At 41.7% G+C, this 26,249-nt stretch overlaps 2 protein-coding genes across 4 annotated transcripts in view; both read right to left on the reverse strand.

The window, feature by feature from the left end:
- LOC143136476 (NLR family CARD domain-containing protein 3-like) overlaps positions 1-26,249 on the reverse strand; it is a 234,962-nt gene that overhangs the window by 188,805 nt on the left and 19,908 nt on the right. The window lies entirely within an intron of this gene.
- On the reverse strand, positions 1,723-24,290 carry LOC143130465 (NACHT, LRR and PYD domains-containing protein 3-like). Its single transcript, XM_076290160.1, has 5 exons — positions 24,191-24,290; positions 21,140-22,985; positions 16,627-16,741; positions 8,602-8,825; positions 1,723-1,918 (listed from the first exon to the last, which is right to left on the reverse strand). The coding sequence occupies exons 1-5, from the start codon at positions 24,288-24,290 to the stop codon at positions 1,723-1,725; spliced, it is 2,481 nt and encodes an 826-aa protein (XP_076146275.1).

Raw genomic sequence — 26,249 nt, forward strand, 5'->3', positions numbered from 1 at the left:
TGCATCTTCACACATGAACCCAGACTAACATTGAATTTGCTCTGCAGGTCAGTCTGGATCCATATTCACAAAGAATGTTAAGGCTAAAAGTAGCTCCTAACTGGGGAATTTAGGAGAAACTGCTAAAAATAATGGGCGTGTCACTCGTAATTTTAGGACTCCTAATTTGTTTGACTAAGAGTAATTCACAAAGCATTTTAGACCTAAAATAGCACCTAAGTCTGCGGGGACTGATATTGTAGGCCTATCTTGCCAGTGGCAGGGGTGGTGGCTGTCATCACCCCACATTTCATGAACTGTTGTAAAGTTAGGGATTTCAATTAATAGTACCTACTGTAAAATATCAAATTAGTCCTTTGAGGCCTAGGCTATTTTCAGTGTAATTTTACTACTGTCTTTGGTCATTGTAAGGGCCCTCTATTATGCTAGGCTATATCTTTTTCAAGACAACAGGCTACCCATATCTGAGAAAATATGATGTGATCAGACATGCATATATATATATATATATATATATATATATATATATATATATATATATATATATATATATATATATATTATGTCAGCCTTTATGTCAAGTGAAAATACTTTGTGTCTCATGATTGTTGCATTCATGTCACCTAGAGCATGCTGGTAGAAATATCTATTCAAAAGCACAGTTGATCTGTGCATGCCATGATCAACTTTTGATTCTTTGATATGGAAAGCAAGTTCATTATTTTGGGCTGCTATTAGGCTACATTAGAATTTCAGCCCAAAGTTGGATACCATGTAGAAATTTGCTGCAATTTCAAAACTCGGAAACGGCTACTGTACAATAGAATGCTTCATATCATCGTGTTCGGTAAGGTCTGCTGTTTATCCTGATAGCCTATATAATTTACCATGCGTTGAGTTTGTGAGATATACCACCGACAGTAATGGGTGGAGATGGACGAAGCGCTCTGTGCTGTGAATGGAAATATGATGAAATGTCATGTATGCCCAACATTAATTTTCACGCGAACCATTTTTCACAGCACCTAGCCGCTAATATCATTGGAAAGCTCCGGTTCCACTCTTTTGTTTGACATCTTGATTTATGTGAGATAAGTACTTCGTGAGCTATTGAACAAATAATAATGGATGTAAATTTGGACGCATATATTATTACTATATATTTTTAGGGGGCTTTTGATCATCTTAGGGTGGCTTCAGCCCCCCAAAATTGGTCTAACAACATCCTTGTGTGAAATGATGGTTAGGTGGTAAGAGGTGGGGAAAGCTGTCTGTGGGGAAGTTCTCACTCTTGAACACCTGAGAAAGTCTGATGTAACGTATATTCTTTGTGACTTTGGCATAGGCCTAATGAGACATATCTCATATACAATATCATACAATACAATATCATACATTTTGTCAGCCTTTTCTGCTTGTCATTCTACTTATGACATCGCTGACATCGGAACCCTATAAAGTCATTATTCAATTAGTCAGGAACTCTATTGCATACGAAATTCCACATCAAACGAGACAGTTTTATTTTTTTTTATTATTGCTTTTTTTTCATTTTCATTTCATCCTCAGTGAGTACAGACTAATTAGAATAACTGTGTTTATTAACCTGCTTAATTTTGTGTGAATTTCATCCGAAATATTGGACTTGGTGTGGACAGGCCTTAAGACACATAAAACACCAACCAAACCATAATGTGCCACACTAGTCCTAACAATAATCCTTTACAAAGACATGTCTAACACCAACCTTAATGTCTGCAGTTTGCAGTTAGGACTAGACAGTCCCTTAGAGAGAAGCTGAACTCCAGAATCCCCCAGGTCATTGTGACTTAGGTCCAGCTCTGTCAGGGAGTTTGGTGACCGTAGAACAGCAGCCACAATTCCACAGGATTTCTCTGAGAGTTTGCATTCAGCAAGTCTGCATAACAACACAAATAAAGACAAAATATTGCAGAGATGGATAAATGTAAGGGATACAATGTGCCCCGATAAATCAACACAATCAAGTGATCACATACATTCACAGTAAACATACGTATAACACATACACACACAGTAGACACATGTATGCATGCATGCACATGCACACACACAGGCACACCCACAAGCCACAAGCACATGCATGCACACACACACACACACACACACACACACACACACACATAAACACGTACATGCACATAATTCAAGAATTTCTCAGAATTATGAACAGGCAAGATGGGGGTGGGGTTGTATAAAATGTATTTTACATGTGAAATCTATGAACTAATGGCGTTTTACAAACGGAAGTTCGGGAGGAGCGTGACGGAATTTGCCACGCCTCCTTCTTCAATCAGTCAGGTTATTTATTCGCAGTCTACCTGCCGAAGTTGCAGCATCGGTGTTACTCCGCTCGCAGTGACTACCGGTTTGCTCGCTTGTCTCAAGCAGAACTTGCTGCCCACTATCTGTTACAGACTTTCATGGTCTAGGTTGCGTGGGAAACTACTGCAGGGAGGTAGTTCTTATCTTGTTGCTTTGTATTAGAGCTGTTTGTAAAGCCCACTCGTTCCTGCTGAATGTTGAGATACATGTCACAAACATGTAGGCTAGCCTACTAGATGAAGGCACTTGTTTAGCTATTTGCCTTACTTGTTTTAGCTAACAACTTTTCGGTCACATTGGCTGTGTTAATAGTTACAGGCTCACGGAGTGCTTGTCTAGAGGCATAGGGTGAACTGAAGTCAGTGTAGGCTAAATATCCCGTGAATCACACTTGAACATTGCAAGCGGCCATGTTATATAGACGTGACATTTCTGATAAATCAGGCTTCCAGTCCTTCGTGGTTCTTTGGTAAAGTTTGCTTGGAATTGTGTTAACCAACGTGTTGTCTATCCTAAGTTGTTTGTCACTCAAATTTGCTTCAGTAGCCAATGTGCCTGTATTCCGTGATTTGCATGGGTCCCAGCTTGTAACTTCTAACACGTTACATCTCTTGCCACTTTGTTTGTTTTAGCAAGCAACTAGCTTCCCTCATTGCAGATGGCTAATGGTTAGCCTACACATGAAGTTGGTACTATGCTACAAACTGCTGCCGTTTGCCAAGGGTAATTGTATAACGTTAGCTAAAATTACCTAGCCTACTGTTTTGATTTTAGTAGGCTACTGACTAGCCTACTCCTGCTAGTCAGTGTGTGTCACCGTGGGCTATGCAGTGGGTTCTAGCTTAGCTTGTAGGCTAATTCCTGCTACATTATTTCAATAATAACTTTAAAGTCTCAATTGCCGTGACGAGTTTCTATCTCATTAAAGATCAGTAGTAGACCTACATAACAAACAGCTAACAAACTCAGCTGCGTTCTACAGCTAACACATCTACATGTTGCTGACTGCTACCACTTTGCCTGTTTAAAGAGTCTTATCTCGGCATTTGATTTGTGATAAGAACAGTTTAACATGCATTAGTATTGAACGCATTGCGCTGCGGTGTTCATGATGCTAACCTTTAATGAACACCAGGCTGAACTGTCATTCGGCCAGATTCTGTGCCGCAACAATCTGGTATCATTCTGATCCAGACATGCACAAATATGGAGTCCCAGTGTGTGTGAGATGCGGAGTTGAGGTCAGTTTTGCCGCTTTTACCCCCACCTCAATGCCGGCTTTGGCCGTAAGGCAGCTGATACACAGGAGCTGTTGCTCTGTCGCTCATTGCTAAGAGGGCAAGGAAGGAATTTTTTCTCCTTTAAAGTGTTTGGGAGTTTTTTCGCCTTCCTCTGTGTTGAGAGTGCCAGCATATTAAAGCCTTCCCTAGCTGACCATGGGAGCACAGGTACACCAGCGTGTAGCTTTGCTCTGTTACACTCCTAGCTGACCATGGAAGCACCTACACCAGCGTGTAGCTCTGCTGTTCCGTGGAATCCTCTCTAATAATGTGCTGCTCACCACTTTTCTTGCTGTTAGCTACAGTATTTTAATTGGTTTCCATAGCACCTCATATTGCTAAATTGGCGCTATTGCTATCCCTGGATTACTCAAACTCAATTATCACAACTCTATGTAATTATACGCACTATCCTGGGGTGTTAGGCCTGTATCATCAAGCATGTTGTAAGCAACAGCCTACAACTACTATCGTCTCCATTGTACTTGGTGGCTAAATGTAATTTGCTCATTTTGAATTGCTTGATAGGTGTTGGCTAAAATGTTTAAGAATGTATGTTTAAATTTCAAATCAAGGCCAACACTTTCCCGATTTTCTCCTGAAACTTGTCCTCAGTCAGAGTGTTGAGCTCAATCCTTTTTCTTTCCCTCCCGCTAGCCAATCAGCCAAGCACCTGCGCCGTAGTGTGGAGCTCCGTTCCTCCGGCGTCTCTCCCTTTGTGCAACATGCTTTGTCAACCCAGCAAGTTATGGGTGCCCGCGTGCAGCCCTCTACCTTGCCTTCCACTACTGCGGTCTCTTTTCTCTATTCCAGCTAATCAAGCCTCTTCTCTTTGCAGACCCAGGGTGCTGTGCAACCTCCTCCCCCTCCCCTGTAGCGACCGCGTCGCTACCTTTTTCCCTTTCCCCATCATCTCCCGCCGGCGTGAACCGCGTTCGTGCCCGTGTCTCCTCCCCAGCCAGGGACCGCGTCCCTGGTTCTCCCTCACCCCTCTTTCCCTGGATTGGTGCCACCACCCATGGGGTCACCCAGTGTTTCCCATACATTGACTTATTTGTAGCGGCCTACCACAATATCAACATTGACCACCAAACAATGATTTTCCAGGTTGTATTAAATTGTGCTTAAATCTGGTTAGCATCATAACCACGCTGTGCTAATTTGATAAACTGTTCCATTCAAGTTAATTCTGCAAAGCAACCACCACAATTGGAATTCAATTCTGTGGGAAACACTGGTCACCGCATCCTTCTAACAATGTTTTCCAGATCACACCCAGGTCAATCTTCTCTTTCCGCTCTTCATGTTTGCTCTTTACAAACCCTTTTGCTTCCTTTTTTTAAGGTGCCTTAGTTGCACTCATCTTTGGGCTGTATACACGGATCCTGCTGACTCCTGCCTGCACAGTGACTCCTGCACGATCCCCCCAGAGCAATTTGGCTGAGCCATAGACTCTGCCAAGCATGGGTTTCTTAACATCCATTAATCAGTTTTAGCTTCAAGATGGCTCTTCAGGCTCTTCACTTGTACTAATCTATGTGTCAATGCCTAACCTACTCCAGCCTAGCCGCTTGCTCTCATTCTCTAAATTTCTTCTCATGCTCTTGAATGCAAACTGCCTCTATTAAAGTGTTTGCTACAGGTTCATATTTACTCTCTAGATTGGCTACCATAATGCTAGGTAGCTCAGCGTTCTCTACAAACTTAATACAGCAAAGTAGAAACCTGTAAACCCTCATTGGTTTTAAGGGCAACTCAGATATCTACCAACGCATATTGGTATTGGCACAGACCGTTTAGGTTTCATTCAGGCAAATAACGGTCTACCCGAGTAGTAGAATACTCTAGGCGCCTTAGATACCTTTCATATCACCTTATCTATAGCCTACACGGTCCTAGCCAGGGTCTCTTCAATTGGGTTGCAATTTTTGGGGTGATCACATGACATGGATCCTGCTTGATTCCTGCCAGCACAGTACACTCCTGCAAGATCCCTGCAAAGCACTCCATGACCCTGGCTAGGGATCTTGCCAAACAGCAGAATTGTAGTTTGTAATTTGGAATGTTAACTTTATGAATCACTCACAAATCTTCGAATCACATGCCATGAGCATCAGCAACTACATCAGTCCTCTATTCCCACTGCACTGGTCCCGAGCTCCGCTACTGCAAGCTGTACTCCCCTGCACTGACCCCGAGCTCTGCAACTGCAAGCTGTACTCCCCTGCACTGACCCCGAGCTCTGCAACTGCAAGCTGTACTCCCCTGCACTGACCCCGAGCTCTGCAACTGCTAGCTCATTGCCTTGCATGTCATGTTAAGTGCATGTTATGTGTGCAAGTGCATGCCTGTTAAGTTAGCTCTCAAGCTTCCCATTACTTCAGGATTGGTACAGCTACCACCGCGGCTGGTGGTCTGACCAATCCGCTAAGCACTCCTTTACCCTGGTTAGGGATCTTGCCAAACAAGTTTGCTGTTTTGCGTGTCAACTCATAGATTGGCATTTGCATCATCATTAGACCTCCATCTGCCATAGACGACAGGCGCCCCTGGCTGTCTTAATTCAAGTCGTTCCTCTATCGCATCCCCATTAGATCCCCCATTTGATACAGATGACGGACGCTCTGTCACTTGCTTCTGTTTTCAAATGCAGCTCAAAGCTGTTCTAACGCAAGTCGGAATCCCAGCAGACCGTTACTTAACTTATTCTTTAGGATTGGTGCAGCCACCACTGCGGCAAATAACGGTCTGTCCGATCAAGCCCTCAAAACTCTCGGCCGGTGGTCCTCCAACGCCTATCACTCATATATCAGATCAAATCTCTGATCTGAGGAAGCGCACCTCGCGCACTCCCATTGAATTTGCTCAGCGTGGTTCTTGCCATAGGGTCCTTCATCTTCAAATGCAATTTTTGGGGTGTATGGCGGAATCCTGCCCGACTCCTGCCTGCGCAGTCGACTCCGGCACGATTCCGCGAAGCCCTTCAGGACCATGGCCAGAGACCTCGCCAAACATGCTTTTCTATTATGCTTTTATGTATTATGCTTTTATGTCTTTATGCAAATTCAGGAATGTGAACTAGTGAAATCATGTTTTGGTACTTGTTGTCTAGCAGATACCAGTGAGAATTGAGTGTGCATAATGCAATTCAGTGAGACGGTTAGAATCATATATGCCTTTCACCTTTTGTTTTTAGCCAGCAGCCAGACCAGCAGATACCCTGACTTTGCTGAATTACTGAAGCTAAGCAGGCTTAGTAAGTACCTAATAAGAAACCTCCTTGCAAGAGTAGGTTCCTGCTGGAAGTGGTGTTGGTGGCTGGCCAGTAGGTGGCACTCTTCCCTGTGGCCAAAAGCCACCAAACAAATACCAATCCCAATGTTCTATTGCAGTGACAGGGACACTGTACTGCAGGAGACGTTTTCCTTTGCATGAATGTTAAATTGAGGTCCTGACTCACCATGATTGTTAAAGATCGCATGGCACATATCGCAAAGAGTAGGTGGTTCCCTGATTTGCTTTATTTATCTACACATACATAAAGACACACACACATGCACACACACACACACACACACACACACACACACACACACACACACACACACATATAAAAACACACATACACAAAGACACATAAACACACACACACACACACTACACATGCGCACACACACACACAGTACAACAGTACATGGACACACACAACACGCACACAAACACACACACACACACACCGCTATAAAAACGCTATAAAATATATATGGGTCGTGACTTCATGAACATGGGAAATTGTGGGTCCCAAAGCCAGACCAGTTAAGAACCACTGACCTAGAGCATGCTGGTAGAAATATCTATTCAAAAGCACAGTTGATCTGTGCATGCCATGATCAACTTTTGATTCTTTGATATGGAAAGCAGGTTCATTATTTTGGGCTGCTATTAGGCTACATTAGAATTTCAGCCCAAAGTTGGATACCATGTAGAAATTTGCTGCAATTTCAAAACTCGGGAACGGCTACTGTACAAAAGAATGCTTCATATCATCGTGTTCGGTAAGGTCTGCTGTTTATTCTGATAGCCTATATGATTTACCATGCGTTGAGTTTGTGAGATACTGTATACCACCGACAGTAATGGGTGGAGATGGACGAAGCGCTGTGTGCTGTGAATGCAAATATGATGAAATGTCAAGTATGCCCAACGTTAATTTTCACGTGAACCATTTTTTTACAGCACCTAGCCGCTAATATCACTGGAAAGCTCCGGTTCCGCTCTTTTATAAGTAAGTAAACTTATATAAGTACTCTGTGAGCTATTCAGCAGAGAATAATGGATGTGAATTCGGACGCATATATTATTACTATATATTTTTAGGGGGCTTTTGATCATCTTACGGTGGCTTCAGCCCCCCCAAAATAGGTCTAACGACGTCCTTGTGTGAAATGATGGTTAGGTGGTGGGGAAAGCTGTCTGTGGTGGAGTTCTCACTCTTGAACACCTAAGTCTGATGTAACGTAAATTCTTTGTGACTTTGGCATATAGGCCTAATGAGACATATCTCATATACAATATCATACAATACAATATCATACATTGTGTCAGCCTTTTCTGCTTGTCATTCTACTTATGACATTGCTGACATCGGAACCCTATAAAAAGCCATTATTTAATTGGTCAGGAACTCTATTGCATACGAAATTTCACATCAAACGAGACAGTTTCGAATGTTTTTTTTTATTATTGCATTTTTTTTTCATTTTCATTTCGTCCTCATTGAGTACAGACTAATTAGAATAACTGTGTTTATTAACCTGCTTAATTTTGTGTGAATTTCATCCGAAATATTGGACTTGGTGTGGACAGGCCTTAAGACACATATAAAACACCAACCAAACCATAATGTGCCACACTAGTCCTAATAATAATCCTTTACAAAGATATTTCTAACACCAACCTTAATGTCTGCAGTTTGCAGTTAGGACTAGACAGTCCCTTAGAGAGAAGCTGAACTCCAGAATCCCCCAGGTCATTGTGACTTAGGTCCAGCTCTGTCAGGGAGTTTGGTGACTGTAGAACAGCAGCCACAATTCCACAGGACTTCTCTGAGAGTTTGCATTCAGCAAGTCTGCATAACAACACAAATAAAGATAAAATATTGCAGAGATGGATAAATGTAAGGGATACAATGTGCCCCGATAAATCAACACAATCAAGTGATCACATAAATTCACAGTAAACATACGTATAACACATACACACACAGTAGACATATGTATGCAAGCATGCACATGCAGACACACAGGCACACCCACAAGCACATGCACGCACACACACACACACTCACACACACACATACACACACACACACACAAACACGTACATGCACACAATTCAAGAATTTCTCAGAATTATGAACAGGCAAGATGGGGGTGGGGTTGTATAAAATGTATTTTACATGTGAAATCTATGAACTAATCACACACACACACACAAAAACACACACAAAACACATATACACAAAAACAACCACACACTCTGCACACACTCAATTACAAACACACAAAAAAGGAACAAATTAGGAAATGAACACAATTTGACAAGCGTGACTTATTTTTGTGGAAAAAATGTCCTGGACTGGGCGGCGGTCATATTTTGTACCGCTCTGCGGTACATCTAGTTATTACATTGTGTGATCAATATGCCAGAATAAATACACTGGTACACATAGCATACACTGGTATTTGTACCAGACGGGGTATTAATAGAACAACACATTGCTGTGTGCACCGGGGTACGAATAGCATACATTGATATTTGTACCACACGAGGTACTAATAGGACACATTGCTGTGTGCACCGGGGTATGAATATAATTCACTTCTAATTGCACCAGGGTACGAAGAGCATACACTGCTAATTGTACCAGGGGTGCAAATAGCCTTACCCTTATAATATTTACTTTCCTCGCAAACCGTTCACCACAGCAATTAGCAGCTAACATCGTTTAAAAGCTGAAAAAAAGCTCTTTCATGTGATGTGATACTTCTGATGTCTGTGTGATGAGTAGGCTACTTCGGGAGCAGTTCAACTGAGAAGAATGGGTGATTTTGGACGCACTTTCTTTCACTCCACTGCGTAAAAGACAAAATTAATTTGCGCTGTGAATGCTAAGATTATTTTGACAGGCTATAGGCTAAATAAAAATAGCTATTAGTCTGACGCAAAGCAAAATATTGAAAGAAGGGGGCACCAAGGCCACTGTGGCCTGTAAACCTCTGATTTTCAAAGGGGCATCACGGCAAACGCAAGGGGCATCGATGGCCATGGCTGTCGTGGCCGCCGTGAAATTTTTACCCTTGTAAGTATGTATGTATGTATATAAATAAATAAACACACATACAATTTAAATAAACAAATAAATCCAGACTACAACTTGATGTTTCTGGTTCTCTAGATTACATACTGAAGTGTTTCAACTTTGCGGTGAGGATCCTCCAGTGTAGCAGATAACAGCTTCTGTGCTGATCCTCCAGAATGATTGTTGTTCACATACAGCTCTTTCACACAGGAGGGGTTTATCATCAGGGCCAGAGCCAGACAAACATAACCTTCATCTGACACACCACATTTGCTGAGTCTGAGAGAGAAAGAGAGAAAGGGGGGGGGGCATTTTATAATTAAAAGCCTGTACACACCAGATATGTCATGAAATCCCGGAGTGAAGATTTCAACTTAACACGTCACATATGATATACTGTAGGCCAGCGCAGTGCAGTCGAACCACAAAACACAATCGGTTGAGGCCATCAGGTTCAGTCCATGGAGATCGACTTTTCTTTCAAGAAAAAATACTCCTTGTTAACTAGTCTACGTGTTAGGTTTAGTCTACGTTGACTGTTCCACTAGGTCGCTAAAAGAATGTGTAAAACAAACCGTAGGCTACAGTACATTTGAGGCGACACACAAACACAACACACCTCTTAGCAGGACCAGCAGCGGAGACTGGTCACTGGTGGGCAGGGAAGACGCGAGGCGACCGTTGCCCTGAGAATCGCTGTTGAGTTGGGAAGGTTGGCTACGCGAGCGATGAGCTTCCAGGCTAACGGTTTCCACTCGAGGCTTTTCCAATGTCCACCAAGTTGTAACGTTAACGTTAACTTAGTCTCACTATGGCAGACACCCCCTCTTCTCTGTCCTTCCCGATCGACAGTAAACAGCTCCCAAGATGTTTGTACCGGGATGTGTTAATACTCTCTTGCTGATCTATTTAGCACTTGCAGTTACCGCTTCAGCCACCAAATGACTTCAACGTTAACGTGAAAGTTAACTTCCCTCAAGCAACTGCCACGTCCTGAAAAGAATATTCGAACGTCACGTATTACCAACCGCCCCGTATGACCAACCTCTTACGTGTATGTCACTTAATATTCATTTCTATACAAACCAAGACGGATTCCTAAAGAAACGCAAGCACCCACACCATAAGTGTATCAGTCTTGTAAGACTGTGTGTACAAATCTGCTTGGAGCTCCAGTGGAATTTTGAATTGCGACATGAATTCTCAGGCTAACCGTGTGTTGGGAATAGGTACCCACCAGCCCAGCACTAAACTCCGAGCGTGGTTAAAAAAAAAAGGATATTTCAGGCAGTAAAAGCCCCGGTAAGAACCAAACTAGATTTTGTTCAAATCTACACACCTATGGTTACTGAAAAATGTAAGGTTCATTTATCAAATGTTATTTTGAAGTGTTAAAAAACATAGTTGTTTTAGAATTTTCAAAATAATTGGTTGGTAATTGGTAAGTTGGTAAGCAGGTTTACGATACGTGACTATCGACCTCAGTGACTGTACGACTTAACTTTACTACACTGAACTGTTATGACAGCTTGTAGCCTTTTTAGCAACTTTTTCATCCCACTGTGAGGGCTCTGTCGGGGATCAGTGCCCCACATGGCTACAGACAGGCCAGCAAAGGCAGATGAGAGGCATAGTATTGGATGGGCGGTACCACCTAAGAGCAGTGCGTTAGGAAGCTCCGCCCCCCAGGTGTCTGTGCCTGCCTCTGGCCAGGTGCAAAGGGTTAATCAGGCAATTAGCTGCCTTTTTAAAGCTCAACAGGACAAACCTCAGGCAGACTGACATGAGCTTAAGAAGAGTGGAGACCAGAGGTCAAAGCCAGGTGGATGTTCTCCAATCACAGCGCTCTATTTCGTTAGAGAGTCTTAAGGCGGGCTTAACAGGATAACGACAGTCCTGCGACGGTGAACAACAAGGAAGGTGGCTATGGCGAACGAAGAGCGGTTGTTTGAATCGGCGTTGGCGTCAACTTTGGAGGAGTTGGACTTGTGCTTTTCTTTGAAAGTAGAGCAACACAATGCACTTAAGTCATTCCTTTCGAAGAAGGATGTATTTGCCGTTTTGCCGACCGGATACGGATATGGTGGTAGCGCTGGCCTATTGCATGCCTAGGCAGTTTGAAAGACAATTCTCTGCCCGCCCCTTGGATTAAGCAGGTGAATGATTCGATTCCAGACTATACATTTCAATGATATAGGATGGCCCGCCAGGCTATCCCAGAGTGGGTGTGGCCCCATTAATCAATTACCCACACCTGTAGACTATTACTGACAGGCACATTTGCAAAAGCTCATTCAAATAAAACAGTGTCCTAAAACAGTGTAGTGCATCTTCACACATGAACACAGACTAACATTGAATTTGCTCTGCAGTTCAGTCTGGGCCCATATTCACAAAGAATGTTAAGGCTAAAAGTAGCTCCTAACTGGGGAATTTAGGGGAATTTAGGAGAAATAATGGGCGTGTCACTCGTAATTTTAGGACTCCTAATTTGTTTGACTAAGAGTAATTCACAAAGCATTTTAGACCTAAAATAGCACCTAAGACTGCGGGGACTGATATTGTAGGCCTATCTTGCCAGTGGCAGGGGTGGTGGCTGTCATCACCCCACATTTCATGAATTGTTGTGAAGTTAGGGATTTCAATTAATAGCACCTACTGTAAAATATCAAATTAGACCTTTGAGGCCTAGGCTATTTTCAGTGTAATTTTACTACTAAGGTCTTTGGTCATTGTAAGGGCCCTCTATTATGCTAGGCTATATCGTTTTCAAGACAACAGGATACCCATATCTGGGAAAATATGATGTGATCAGACATGCATATTATGTCAGCCTTTATGTCAAGTTAAAATACTTTGTGTCTCATGATTGTTGCATTCATGTCACCTAGAGCATGCTGGTAGAAATATCTATTCAAAAGCACAGTTGATCTGTGCATGCCATGATCAACTTTTGATTCTTTGATATGGAAAGCAAGTTCATTATTTTGGGCTGCTATTAGGCTACATTAGAATTTCAGCCCAAAGTTGGATACCATGTAGAAATTTGCTGCAATTTCAAAACTCTGAAACGGCTACTGTACAATAGAATGCTTCATATCATTGTGTTCGGTAAGGTCTGCTGTTTATTCTGATAGCCTATATGATTTAGCATGCGTTGAGTTTGTGAGATACTGCATACCACCGGCAGTAATGGGTGGAGATGGACGAAGCGCTGTGTGCTGTGAATGGAAATATGATGAAATGTCATGTATGCCCAACGTTAGTTTTCACGCGAACTATTTTTTACAGCACCTAGCCGCTAATATCATTGGAAAGCTCCGGTTCCGCTCTTTTGTTTGACATCTTGATTTATGTGAGATAAGTACTCCGTGAGCTATTCAACAAATAATAATGGATGTAAATTTGGACGCATATATTATTACTATATATTTTTAGGGGGCTTTTGATCATCTTAGGGTGGCTTCAGCCCCCCCAAAATAGGTCTAACGACGTCCCTGTGTGAACTGATGGTTAGGTGGTAAGAGGTGGGGAAAGCTGTCTGTGGTGAAGTTCTCACTCTTGAACACCTGGGAAAGTCTGATGTAACGTATATTCTTTGTGACTGGCATATAGGCCTAATGAGACATATCTCATATTAATTTTCATTTCATCCTCAGTGAGTACAGACTAATTAGAATAACTGTGTTTATTAATCTGCTTAATTTTGTGTGAATTTCATCCGAAAAATTGGACTTGGGTTGGACAGGCCTTAAGACACATATAAAACAGCAACCAAACCATAATGTGCCACACTAGTCCTAATAATAATCCTTTACAAAGACATGTTTAACACCAACCTTAATGTCTGCAGTTTGCAGTTAGGACTAGACAGTCCCTTAGAGAGAAGCTGAACTCCAGAATCCCCCAGGTCGTTGTGGTTCAGGTCCAGCTCTATCAGGGAGTTTGGTGACTGTAGAACAGCAGCCATAATTCCACAGGACTTCTCTGAGAGTTTGCATTCAGCAAGTCTGCATAACAACACAAATAAAGACAAAATATTGCAGAGATGGATAAATGTAAGGGATACAATGTGCCCTGATAAATCAACGCAATCAAGTGATCTTTCGCAGACCATTCCCATGCCAAATCACATACACATACATAAACACACACACACACACACACACACACACCTGAAAGATTTGTAATGTTATAAGAGGACAAGTGTATACATATAAGCAATTTATTTGTGGCACACCATCAACCACAATCCTGTAATGAAGATGGAATTTCCCAATTCATAACATCAAAATACATCAAGTGTACACCATCTTGCATTTTAACAGTACAGTACATTTAAACAGTAAAGATACTTGTTTTAATTTAACAAACTGTTATAAAATGGGTATTACACATCAATGTACAAATATCTGCCATAAATCAAAACCCCTTTAAAGTGTTAGCCTAGAAATCTAGACGCACCCTAGCGGCGGCAAATTAATTTGCTCAGCCTGTACGTCTAATATCGAACCATAGGAATTTCTATTGGCTTAACACCGTGGATGTTCTCCAATCACAGCGCTCTATTTCGTTAGAGAGTCTTAAGGCGGGCTTAACAGGATAATGACAGTCCTGCGACGGTGAACAACAAGGAAGGTGGCTATGGCGAACGAAGAGCGGTTGTTTGAATCGGCGTTGGCGTCAACTTTGGAGGAGTTGGACTTGTGCTTTTCTTTGAAAGTAGAGCAACACAATGCACTTAAGTCATTCCTTTCGAAGAAGGATGTATTTGCCGTTTTGCCGATCGGATACGGATATGGTCGTAGCGCTGGCCTATTGCATGCCTAGGCAGTTTGAAAGACAATTCTCTGCCCGCCCCTTGGATTAAGCAGGTGAATGATTCGATTCCAGACTATACATTTCAATGATATAGGATGGCCCGCCAGGCTATCCCAGAGTGGGTGTGGCCCCATTAATCAATTACCCACACCTGTAGACTATTACTGACAGGCACATTTGCAAAAGCTCATTCAAATAAAACAGTGTCCTAAAACAGTGTAGTGCATCTTCACACATGAACACAGACTAACATTGAATTTGCTCTGCAGTTCAGTCTGGGCCCATATTCACAAAGAATGTTAAGGCTAAAAGTAGCTCCTAACTGGGGAATTTAGGAGAAACTCCTAAAAATAATGGGCGTGTCACTCGTAATTTTAGGACTCCTAATTTGTTTGACTAAGAGTAATTCACAAAGCATTTTAGACCTAAAATAGCACCTAAGTCTGCGGGGACTGATATTGTAGGCCTATCTTGCCAGTGGCAGGGGTGGTGGCTGTCATCACCCCACATTTCATGAATTGTTGTGAAGTTAGGGATTTCAATTAATAGCACCTACTGTAAAATATCAAATTAGACCTTTGAGGCCTAGGCTATTTTCAGTGTAATTTTACTACTAAGGTCTTTGGTCATTGTAAGGGCCCTCTATTATGCTAGGCTATATCGTTTTCAAGACAACAGGATACCCATATCTGGGAAAATATGATGTGATCAGACATGCATATATATTATGTCAGCCTTTATGTCAAGTTAAAATACTTTGTGTCTCATGATTGTTGCATTCATGTCACCTAGAGCATGCTGGTAGAAATATCTATTCAAAAGCACAGTTGATCTGTGCATGCCATGATCAACTTTTGATTCTTTGATATGGAAAGCAAGTTCATTATTTTGGGCTGTTATTAGGCTACATTAGAATTTCAGCAAGTTGGATACCATGTAGAAATTTGCTGCAATTTCAAAACTCGGAAACGGCTACTGTACAAAAGAATGCTTCATATCATTGTGTTCGGTAAGGTCTGCTGTTTATTCTGATAGCCTATATGATTTAGCATGCGTTGAGTTTGTGAGATACTGCATACCACCGACAGTAATGGGTGGAGATGGACGAAGCGCTGTGTGCTGTGAATGGAAATATGATGAAATGTCATGTATGCCCAACGTTAGTTTTCACGCGAACTATTTTTTACAGCACCTAGCCGCTAATATCATTGGAAAGCTCCGGTTCCGCTCTTTTGTTTGACATCTTGATTTATGTGAGATAAGTACTCCGTGAGCTATTCAACAAATAATAATGGATGTAAATTTGGACGCATATATTATTACTATATATTTTTAGGGGGCTTTTGATCATCTTAGGGTGGCTTCAGCCCCCCCTAAAATAGGTCTAACGACGTCCCTGTGTGAACTGATGGTTAGGTGGTAAGAGGTGGGGAAAGCTGTCTGTGGTGAAGTTCTCACTCTTGAACACCTGGGAAAGTCTGATGTAACGTATATTCTTTGTGACTGGCATATAGGCCTAATGAGACATATCTCATATTAATTTTCATTTTCATTTCATCCTCAGTGAGTACAGACTAATTAGAATAACTGTGTTTATTAATCTGCTTAATTTTGTGTGAATTTCATCCGAAAAATTGGACTTGGGTTGGACAGGCCTTAAGACACATATAAAACAGCAACCAAACCATAATGTGCCACACTAGTCCTAATAATAATCCTTTACAAAGACATGTTTAACACCAACCTTAATGTCTGCAGTTTGCAGTTAGGACTAGACAGTCCCTTAGAGAGAAGCTGAACTCCAGAATCCCCCAGGTCGTTGTGGTTCAGGTCCAGCTCTATCAGGGAGTTTGGTGACTGTAGAACAGCAGCCATAATTCCACAGGACTTCTCTGAGAGTTTGCATTCAGCAAGTCTGCATAACAACACAAATAAAGACAAAATATTGCAGAGATGGATAAATGTAAGGGATACAATGTGCCCTGATAAATCAACGCAATCAAGTGATCTTTCGCAGACCATTCCCATGCCAAATCACATACACATACATAAACACACACACACACACACCTGAAAGATTTGTAATGTTATAAGAGGACAAGTGTATACATATAAGTAATTTATTTGTGGCACACCATCAACCACAATCCTGTAATGAAGATGGAATTTCCCAATTCATAACATCAAACTACATCAAGTGTACACCATCTTGCATTTTTTAAACAGTAAAGATACTTATTTTTTATAAAATGGGTATTACACATCAATGTACAAATCTCTGCCTAAACCAAAACCCTTTTAAAGTGTACCAGAGTGGGTGTGGCCCAATTAACCACACTTGCAGACTATTACTGACAAGCACATTTGCAGAAGCTCATTCAAATAAAACGGTGTTCTAAAACAGTGTAGTGCATCTTCACACATGAACCCAGACTAACTCTGAATTTGCTCTGCAGGAAAGTCTGGGTCCGTATTCACAAGGAATTTTAAGACTAAAAGTAACTAAACCTCGTCCTGATATATCAGAGGAACCCCTTACTAACCCTGACTTAATTTTTATGTCGATGGTTCCTCATTACGCTTGGAATCTGGAGAGGTAGGGAGTGGCTACGCTGTGGTGAATCAATTTGAAGTGGTTGAATCTTACTCGCTCCCTCCAACTTTTTCTGCCCAATCTGCTGAGTTGATTGGACTTTTTCGAACTTGTGTGTTGGCAGCTGGAAAATCTGTTTGCATATACACTGATAGTCGTTATTGCTGGGGAATTGTTCATGACCATGGAGCAATATGGAAAGAAAGAGGCTTTCTTACGGCTACTGGTAAACCAATACAACATAAAGAGTTCATTGTATTGTTGCTGGAGGCAATTCAGCTTCCTTCTGCTGTAGCAGTAATTAAGTGTGCAGCGCATACTAGAGGCGCTGATGAGGTCAGCCTTGGTAATGAGAGGGCTGACTCGGCTGCTAAAAGTGCCGCGAAGGGGGGAGTTGAGATACCAACAGAGTTTTTAAGACTTTCGAACAAAACACAATTGTTTTTGAATTTGAATTTGCAAATACCAGATACAGTGACATCAGTTCAAGCATTAAAAGAAGCACAAAAATTGGCAGATACAAAAGAAAAAAGAAAATGGAAAAATTGTAAAAAGAATAATGATGATTTGTGGCTACATACTCCAACAGGCAAGCCTGTTTTACCAAAATCATGTTTTCATATAGTTGCTAAAGTTACTCATGGTTTAGATCATGCAAGTGCAAAAGCTATGGTAAAAACAATAGAACAACTTTATTTTGCACCAGGATTCACCACCACGGCAGCTGCTTACTGTGATAGGTGCATTACCTGTCTTAAACATAACACCGCACCCACAGTGAGAGCCCAAGGAGGTCATCGCCCACCACCATCAGGCCCGTTTGAACATATTATGATGGATTTTATTCAATTGACAAAATGCAAAAGTTATGAATATTGCCTTGTAATTGTGGAGATGTTTTCAATATGGCCAGAATGTTAATGGAATGTTGAAAGATAAATTGACTAAAATAACTACTATAACTGGGATGGAATTGGGTGACTGGTCTACCTTTGGTCCTCCTCTACCTCAGAGGCCGTGCATCAAGATCAAAAGGGTTAAGCCCATTTGAGATTTTGCCTGCCCGTCCCATGCCAATTCCAGGTTTACCTAATACCTAATCCTAATGTAGTTGGTACCTTGTCTGGTTACATGCGAGAACTGATTGCTGCTCTATCTCTTCTGTTTCTTAACAGGTGCAGTTGACTTTGCCTCAAAGTTTTCTGGATACATACCCAGTGGAACCAGGCTCTTGGGTGCTTGTTAAGGACTTTTGAAGAAAACGCTGGAATGAAGAACGGTGGCGCGGACCATATCAAGTTCTGTTGTCTACACTTACCGCAGTGAGAATTGCAGAAAGATACTCTTGGATTCATTTGTCACACTGTAGAGTGGTGAAAGAACCGGAACATTATCTCAACGGATTGTGACTTTATGCTTGAGGTTGACCAGCGGAGGTTTGGCAAACTTCGCCAGTAGGCCTTTGGATATATGTTCCATCGGGGATAAGGGAAGTGTTGCAAGATCCTGCTGTTTTAACCTGCATTACAACTAGAAAATATTGGACTGCAAATGAAGGGAAGTATGCTCTGATTGTTACACATTTTACTAAGTACACATGTGAAGTCATTCCTTTTAGGGTAGGGAAATCAATTAGTGTGGTACACCAGTGTCCATTAAAATTAGTGGATTCAACCATCCATCATCCAAATCAGTGGTGGATATTAAAAGTAGAAACAAGATATCAGTATACATTAAACTAGCACTGTTTTATTTCCAGTTTAGCTAGATATTTAATCATCGCTGGACAGTGACCTGGGGAGGGCCTAAAAACCCAAGCCAGCTCTGCTGTTGAAGATAGAATAGAGCTTTTGTTGTTTTGTAACTGGGAGTAGAGTGGGGCTAGTGTTGTTATTCTGTGTGTACTTACTGATTATGCCCACTTCTCCAGAGGAGGAGATCTGTGGTACTAATAAAGCCTGTCAACTGGCTTTCCAAGCTAGAACAATTGTAGCAGGGACGAATGAGACCTGCTGGGTGTGCCAAGAAAAGTCTTTTCAAATGTGTGTTTTTCCCTACAGGACTTCTGATGATTCTGCATGCTCTGCATCTCGACTGTGTACTAGTAAAGATTGCCTTAACATAGTACGTGTGACAGGGATAGAACAATTTTTAGGTGGTTCGTCCTTGAATATTATGTTAACATTAATGGATTCTGTTTGGATAAATAGAACTGGACAAAATATTTGATAGAATGATATTGAAATGTGGAATGAGTTTTACCCTGATATGATGATCCGGAAATTTTTTTGGATGATGTTATTGGAAATTGGATTTTTCTTTTTTTTATCTCTTTTTGATTACTAAAATTTCTTTGTGGCCTTAAGCCCCAAAGGGGGGAAATGAAGGAGAAATTTTGGATTACTAACATTTATTACATAGAAGTGATTAACATTTCATTTTCTTATATTCTTTGTATGCTTTCTATACATTCAATACTGTGCATCAACTTTGCTTTGTCTGTCATTTGCTCTCTCCATGTCATGATTTTCTAATAAAGGTCATGCGACCCCCTTTGTCACGAGTTAAGGGTATTCTGCCTGAGGCAGTAATATTAGGAATATCCCGACAGAAACTAGACTATGGCAAGAGAATGCTGAAGGATGTATATGTATTGTATTGACCAATTATCTACTTACTTGGAGTAGCCCCATGACTTCCGTATGGCGCATGGATCACATGCTATGTCCAAGAAGTGTATATGTATTGTTGTATTTCTGCATGTATGAGGATTTTTGGAAAAGACCATTGTACTCATGTGATTTGTATTACCAATGTAATTAACATGTATAAGATGGGGCTTCGCCCTAGAGAACTTTGAGTAGTGTTACTGGAACATGCTGTTGCTAGTGACCTGCTCCTGGTATCGTGAATAAACCTGCAGTGGTTCCTCACACCTGAGTGTTGCCTGGATATTTTTGACCACAGGTGACAGGTCTTTGCTGGTGAGTGCACTACACAAGTGCTATGAAGGATGCATGATGATTAATAAACAGCCTAAACGAATAAAGAGTAACACAAAGCAAATACTGTAGCCTAGTAGCATAATGAAATACAGTAGGCCTATCTTTGCAGTTTGAAGCAGTATCTTTGCAACAGGTTTTAAATGAATCTTTAAGAAGACACATATGCCTACATTGGGAGAAACAATTTGATTCACAATAAAACGTTACATTTAGTTTCCATGCAATGGTTTTGGTTGTTGGTGGCGTTATTGCATCCCTTAATTACAATGCACAATTATTCCCTCGCAATTGACAGCTGCTGGAACCGCATGTTCATTTCAAAACATCGGCATCGTGACGTGAAATGCCACAAAAAGCGCCTTAGGATTGTTTGTGTGTAGGTCTTAGCGAGTTAGGAGTCCTCTCGACTTTTTTTAAGTTGTCCCAGACTTAGGTGCTACTTTTAAGGCTAAAATGCTTTGTGAATTACTTAGTCTAAAAAATAGGAGTCCTAAAGTTACGAGGGACACACCCATTATAGAGTTTTTCCTAAATTCGGCAGTTAGGAGCTACTTTTAGCCTGAGAAATTCTTGGTGAATACGGCCCTGGAAAAAATCTCATTGACGCCTGTCAAAGAACAGGTTAGTCTGGGTTCACCCCAGCTTGTAGTAGAATAGTGACTTAACATTATATTTAGTCGCTATAGTTAGCACAGTCTCTCCATCAGAAACTCACCGTGCCTTTCTGCAGCACCTCATGGCTGGGATCAGTCTCCTGCGTCCCTCATCTGATGTGTTGTATTTCTTCAGGTCAATCTCTTCCAGCACATCCTCAGACATCAGAAGTATGTGGGCCAGTGCTGAACAGTGGGCAGGAGACAACTTCTGTTTGATGTTCTTTGGTGATGACAAGTATTTTTGAATTTCATTGTGCATGGAATCATCCTTCATTTCAAATAAGCAGTGGAAAAGATTGATGCATCGTTCAGGAGAGAGACCTTCTCTGTTGAGCTCCTTCATGTACTGACATGTTTCCTTGATGCTATTTGAGCTGTTGTGTGTGCGGCTCAGTAGACCTTGCAGAAGTCTATGATTGCTCTCCAGAGAAATGCCCATAAGGAAGCGAAGGAAGAGATCCAGGTGTCCGTTCTGGCTCTCCAAAGCCTTATCAACAGCACTCTTCAGTAAAACATGTAAGTTGTCTTTTAATCCTAGTACTGATTGAAGAGAAGATAACATTGATGGGTTGAGTTCATTTCTCTGCTCATCACTGATGAGGGATTTCAATGCTTCAAGGTTCTTAATCAAATACGAGTGAAACACAAACACAGCTGCCAGAAACTCCTGGACACTAAGATGCACAAAGCAGTAGACCTTCTTCTGTTGAGATTCCACAGATTCTGTCTTGAAAATCTCAGTGCACATGCCAGAATACACTGAGGCTTCACTGACATCAATGCCACATTCTCTCAGGTCTTCCTCATAAAACATGAGGTTGCCATTCTCTAGACTCTTGAAAGCCAGCTCTGCCAGCTTAAGTAGAATTTTTTTCTGTGATTTCAAGAGCCTCTTCTTATCTGTTTCTTGTCTTTTTTGATATTTCTGATCCTTTCGAGTTGTCTGGATCAGCAAGAAGTGTATGAACATCTCAGTCAGAGTTGTGGGAATTTCTTGGGTGTTGTCCTGTCCAAGCATCTGCTGAAGTACAGTGGCTGCAATCCAACAGAAGACTGGAATGTGGCACATAATATGGAGACTCCTGGATGCCTTTATGTGAAAGATGATTCTGTTGGCCTGACTCTCATCACTGATTCTCTTCCTGAAGTATTCTTCCTTCTGTGGGTCATTGAAGCCTCGTACTTCTGTTACCTGGTCGATGTATTGAGCAGGAATCTGACTGGCTGCAGCTGGTCGTGAGGTTATCCAGATGAGTGCAGAGGGAAGCAGAGTTCCCTGAATGAGGCTTGTCATCAGAACATCCACTGATAATGTTTGTTTCACATCAGACAACTTACTGTTCTGTTCCAGATCCAGAGTCAACCGACTCTCATCCAAACCATCAAAGATGAACACAACCTGACAGTCTTTGTATCCTTCACCATCATTCAGCTCCTTCAGCTCAGGGTGGAAGTCCAGAAGGAGCCTCTGAAGGCTATACTGATCACCTTTGACTAAATTCAGCACGCGGAAAGAAAGGGGGAACATAAAATCTACATCCTGATTTGCTACCCCATTTGTCCAATCAAGAATGAACTTTTGCACTGAGACTGTTTTTCCAATGCCAGCAACACCTTTGGTCATCACAGTTCTGATGTGCCTCTCCTGTCCAGGTAAGGGCTTGAAGATATCATTGCAGTTGATTGGTGTGTATTCTGTGTTTTGAGATCTGGATGCTGACTCTACCTGCCAAACCTCATGTTCCTTATTCACCCCTTCACTTTCTCCCTCTGTGATGTAGAGCTCTGTGTAGATCTTATTGAGGAGTGTCTCAGCTCCTGGTTTGATGATGCCTTCAGATATGTTCTCAAACCTCCTCTTCAGACTGGCTTTGTGATTCTTTATAACTCTCCTCAGGTCCTCATCTGTTTAAAAATGACAGCATTTGAAAATTACAATTGTTCAGTTTGATAACATTACTTCATTTCTTAGAAAACCATTAAATCAATAAAAAGTTTAAATGCACTGTTCAATCCCTGCACTGTTCACTTTTGCACTACCACCATTGCACACACTCAACCAAAGCCCCTTAACATGGTCAATGCATTACATGGTCAGTCCATGGGGATGAATAATATATTGATCTCTCTAAAAAGCCAAAATGACCAAAATGTCTACTCACCTAGTTTCCTCGTTCTGCCTGGTGTATGTTCAATGTGCAGGTGTCTTCTGCTGTTGATAAAGGGCATGAACAAGGAGACATTGATTTTTCTGCAAAATATGCACCATTTATTTTAAACACGTTATTCTTAAGTTTGTCAGACAGATTTCTTTTAAATTCTGGCGAGATGCCGTGTGTAATAACATAGCCCGCATGCTGCCTCAAGACAGATGCGTAAGGGCAAAGTCCTTTTAGGCTAGTCCCTCCACTCGGCCATATTGCAACGCTTGTTGGGCCCTCGTCGGGAATCCTATTCAGCAGAAATGCGCATGCGCAAGGCTTCACGACACCAATTTTGCTCCAGCGGCGAGTTCAAAACACATGATTGGCACAATGTCTTCACAACACACCATATGATTGGCTCAATGTATTCACCTCACACCACATGATTGACTCAATGTATTCACATGTCGACGTTTTGCCGAGGAAGGGGTGGGATATGTGTAGACAACGGCCATATTGGCGTTACAAACTTGCCCCATGCATTTCTATGGAGGAATTTTTGAGTGCTGTGTCTCCTCATTAGAAAGTCTGTGGTAAGGGCAAGTTTATCCTCCGCTAATTTCTGACACAAAGTGACGGGTTGATGAGTGATTGTAAATGACAGATCCAGAGCTAGTGAGCAGAGCGGAGCATGAGTGAGCGAGGAGTGGATGGAATTTTGTTGGAGCGCAGAACGCTTTTTAATTTTGAGGCTGGAGCGGCCGCTCTGTTCCACTCCAATTTCGCTCCGATACCGCTCACACCACGAGTCTGAGGCTTGCCCAAATCCACCCAGAATTTATGTCTTCCTAATAAAACCAAGACCGTTAAATTTCAAAGACATTGGTCATAGTAAGTTTGTTGATGGGGATGGAGTTCGCTAAATATTTTAGAAAGGAAACTGATAAGTCACAGGGGCGTAGCTACCGACGGTGCAGCCGGTGCGGTGCACCAGGGCCCAGGCGCGAAGGGGGGCCCACTGCCACACTCCCAATATGGGCCCCCTCCCGTCAGTACTCGGGCTCATTGCACAATATTGTAAATAAGCTGGGATCACGTCAGCAGTTCTCGGATATCAATATTTTTTTCCTCACACTACAGTGTATTCTTTTGAATGGGATTGACAGCTATTTTCATACCACTCAGATACCCTATAACTATTAGTCATGGTGACCTTATTTTTTGCATTGTGTTTACGTTCAGATGTTACAACATAGGCTACAATATGAGTTAGAAATCAAAAAAAAAATACCTGCAACTTATTAAATTTCTTTATTTATTGTACATTTTTACAAAGGAACAAAGCCTACTGGGAATGGGGAAAATGTGTTTATCCCAATGATCTTACTTCCTGTCATTCGTGATTACATTACGTTGTGAGGCTACTTCCGGATGTGTTGTAGCTTAGTTATAATAATCAGCAATTAGTAAATAAAAGTGGCACACAGAAGAGAAAAGAAAGACGAGAACAGGAGGAGACTAAATCCAAATGAATGAAACTGAATATTTTTTTTAAACACCTCGAATGTTGCTGCTGGCGTTGATGCTAGCAATGTTGACGTTGAGTCCTACCTAAGGAGTAGGCTAGCATGGGACAAGAACGATCGAGTGGATTGGCCATACTCTCCATAGAGAACAGCAGAGCCAGGCAGTTGGGTTTCAACCATATATCATCAATGACTTTGCTGAACAGAAGGCCCGTAGAGTGAACTTCTAATGGGTGAGTTACAGGCTGCTTTTTTATGGAGTAGGCATATGTGAGGTGCACTTTCTGTGACCTTTTTGTGGAAGGCTATATGACCGTTGCGCCACACTGTTAGGCTAAATTAAGCAATTGTGTGGTTATTGTGTAGGCGCCACTGCGTATGGGTTGCTGTGTTTTCCTTGATGGCTATTTAATTGTTCTATGGCGTTTCGGTTTCGTAAGTTGGGAGAATTCAGTTTAACAGGTGGTAGCGATGATTAGTCAGGTAGCCACTGTCCATGGCCCTTTCTGATCATTTTGGTGAATCTCCATCACACACATGCAATTTTGTGTGCGTGTGTTTGTGTCACGGGGGGTGGGGTTGGTGTTCGGGGGGCCAAATGAAAATGCTTGCACCGGGGCCCACTGGTAAGTCATACAAGTGTATTATTCCTACAAAACAACTAGATACAATGTAGACCATGTGGTGACACTGTTAAAGATTCCTTTTGGATTCTAAGAAGACACATTTTGCGGAAACATGAGTGTGCTACTGAGACCAAAGAAAAACGTGAACAATTTGAATATGCTTCATATCAAGTAGAAGGCTAAAGTAAAACTTAGATGCTAAGCCTGTATACTTTAGGCCAGGGGTCGGCAATTACGTTTGGACCCGGGCCAATTTTTTTTCAGACAATGGCATCGCGGGCCATAGCTTTTGTAATGGGGGGGGGGGGGGGGGGGGGGTTATAGGCCTACTATTTAAATTATTAATTATTATATTATATTAAAATAAACATCATCTAACTTTTAAAATGCATTTAATTTAATTCCATTAAAAACGTTTATTTGCTTATGTGCGCTGTTTTTATGCCGCCTGCTGCATCTCCTGTCGTCTCTCATGAAACAGGCGACTTGCCTAGCAACTTGCCGTAACTAATGTGTAGGCTACAAATATTATTCTTTTGGATGACGTGTAAATGATTAGCTGAACATTGCTATATGCTAGTTATCGATGCAAAATGTCGTTGTCAAAAGCCTTGAAAAGAAAAATTGATTCAGAATGCAGGACCTACAAAGAAGAATGGAAGCAGAGGTATGTGTTGAGCCTGCCTGCATTTCTTAATGCCAAGCCTATTAATTTAACGAAACATAGGCTATTTTTGACCTTGCCCACTGGAAGAGGGAGACAGGACACTGTTGTTTTTTTTTTGCACAAGATTACGCGCACTCGCGTGCCAATACCGTTCCGACCTGTGCGTCATGGATAACTGCAAGGATGTTCCACCTGTTTTGTCACTT

The sequence above is a fragment of the Alosa pseudoharengus genome, unplaced genomic scaffold (assembly GCF_046254945.1).
Source record: "Alosa pseudoharengus isolate Yale_2024_CS ecotype anadromous, Long Island Sound unplaced genomic scaffold, YU_APseudo_1.1 YU_APseudo_1.1_scf_1, whole genome shotgun sequence".
In the NCBI taxonomy this organism is placed as follows: domain Eukaryota; kingdom Metazoa; phylum Chordata; class Actinopteri; order Clupeiformes; family Clupeidae; genus Alosa; species Alosa pseudoharengus.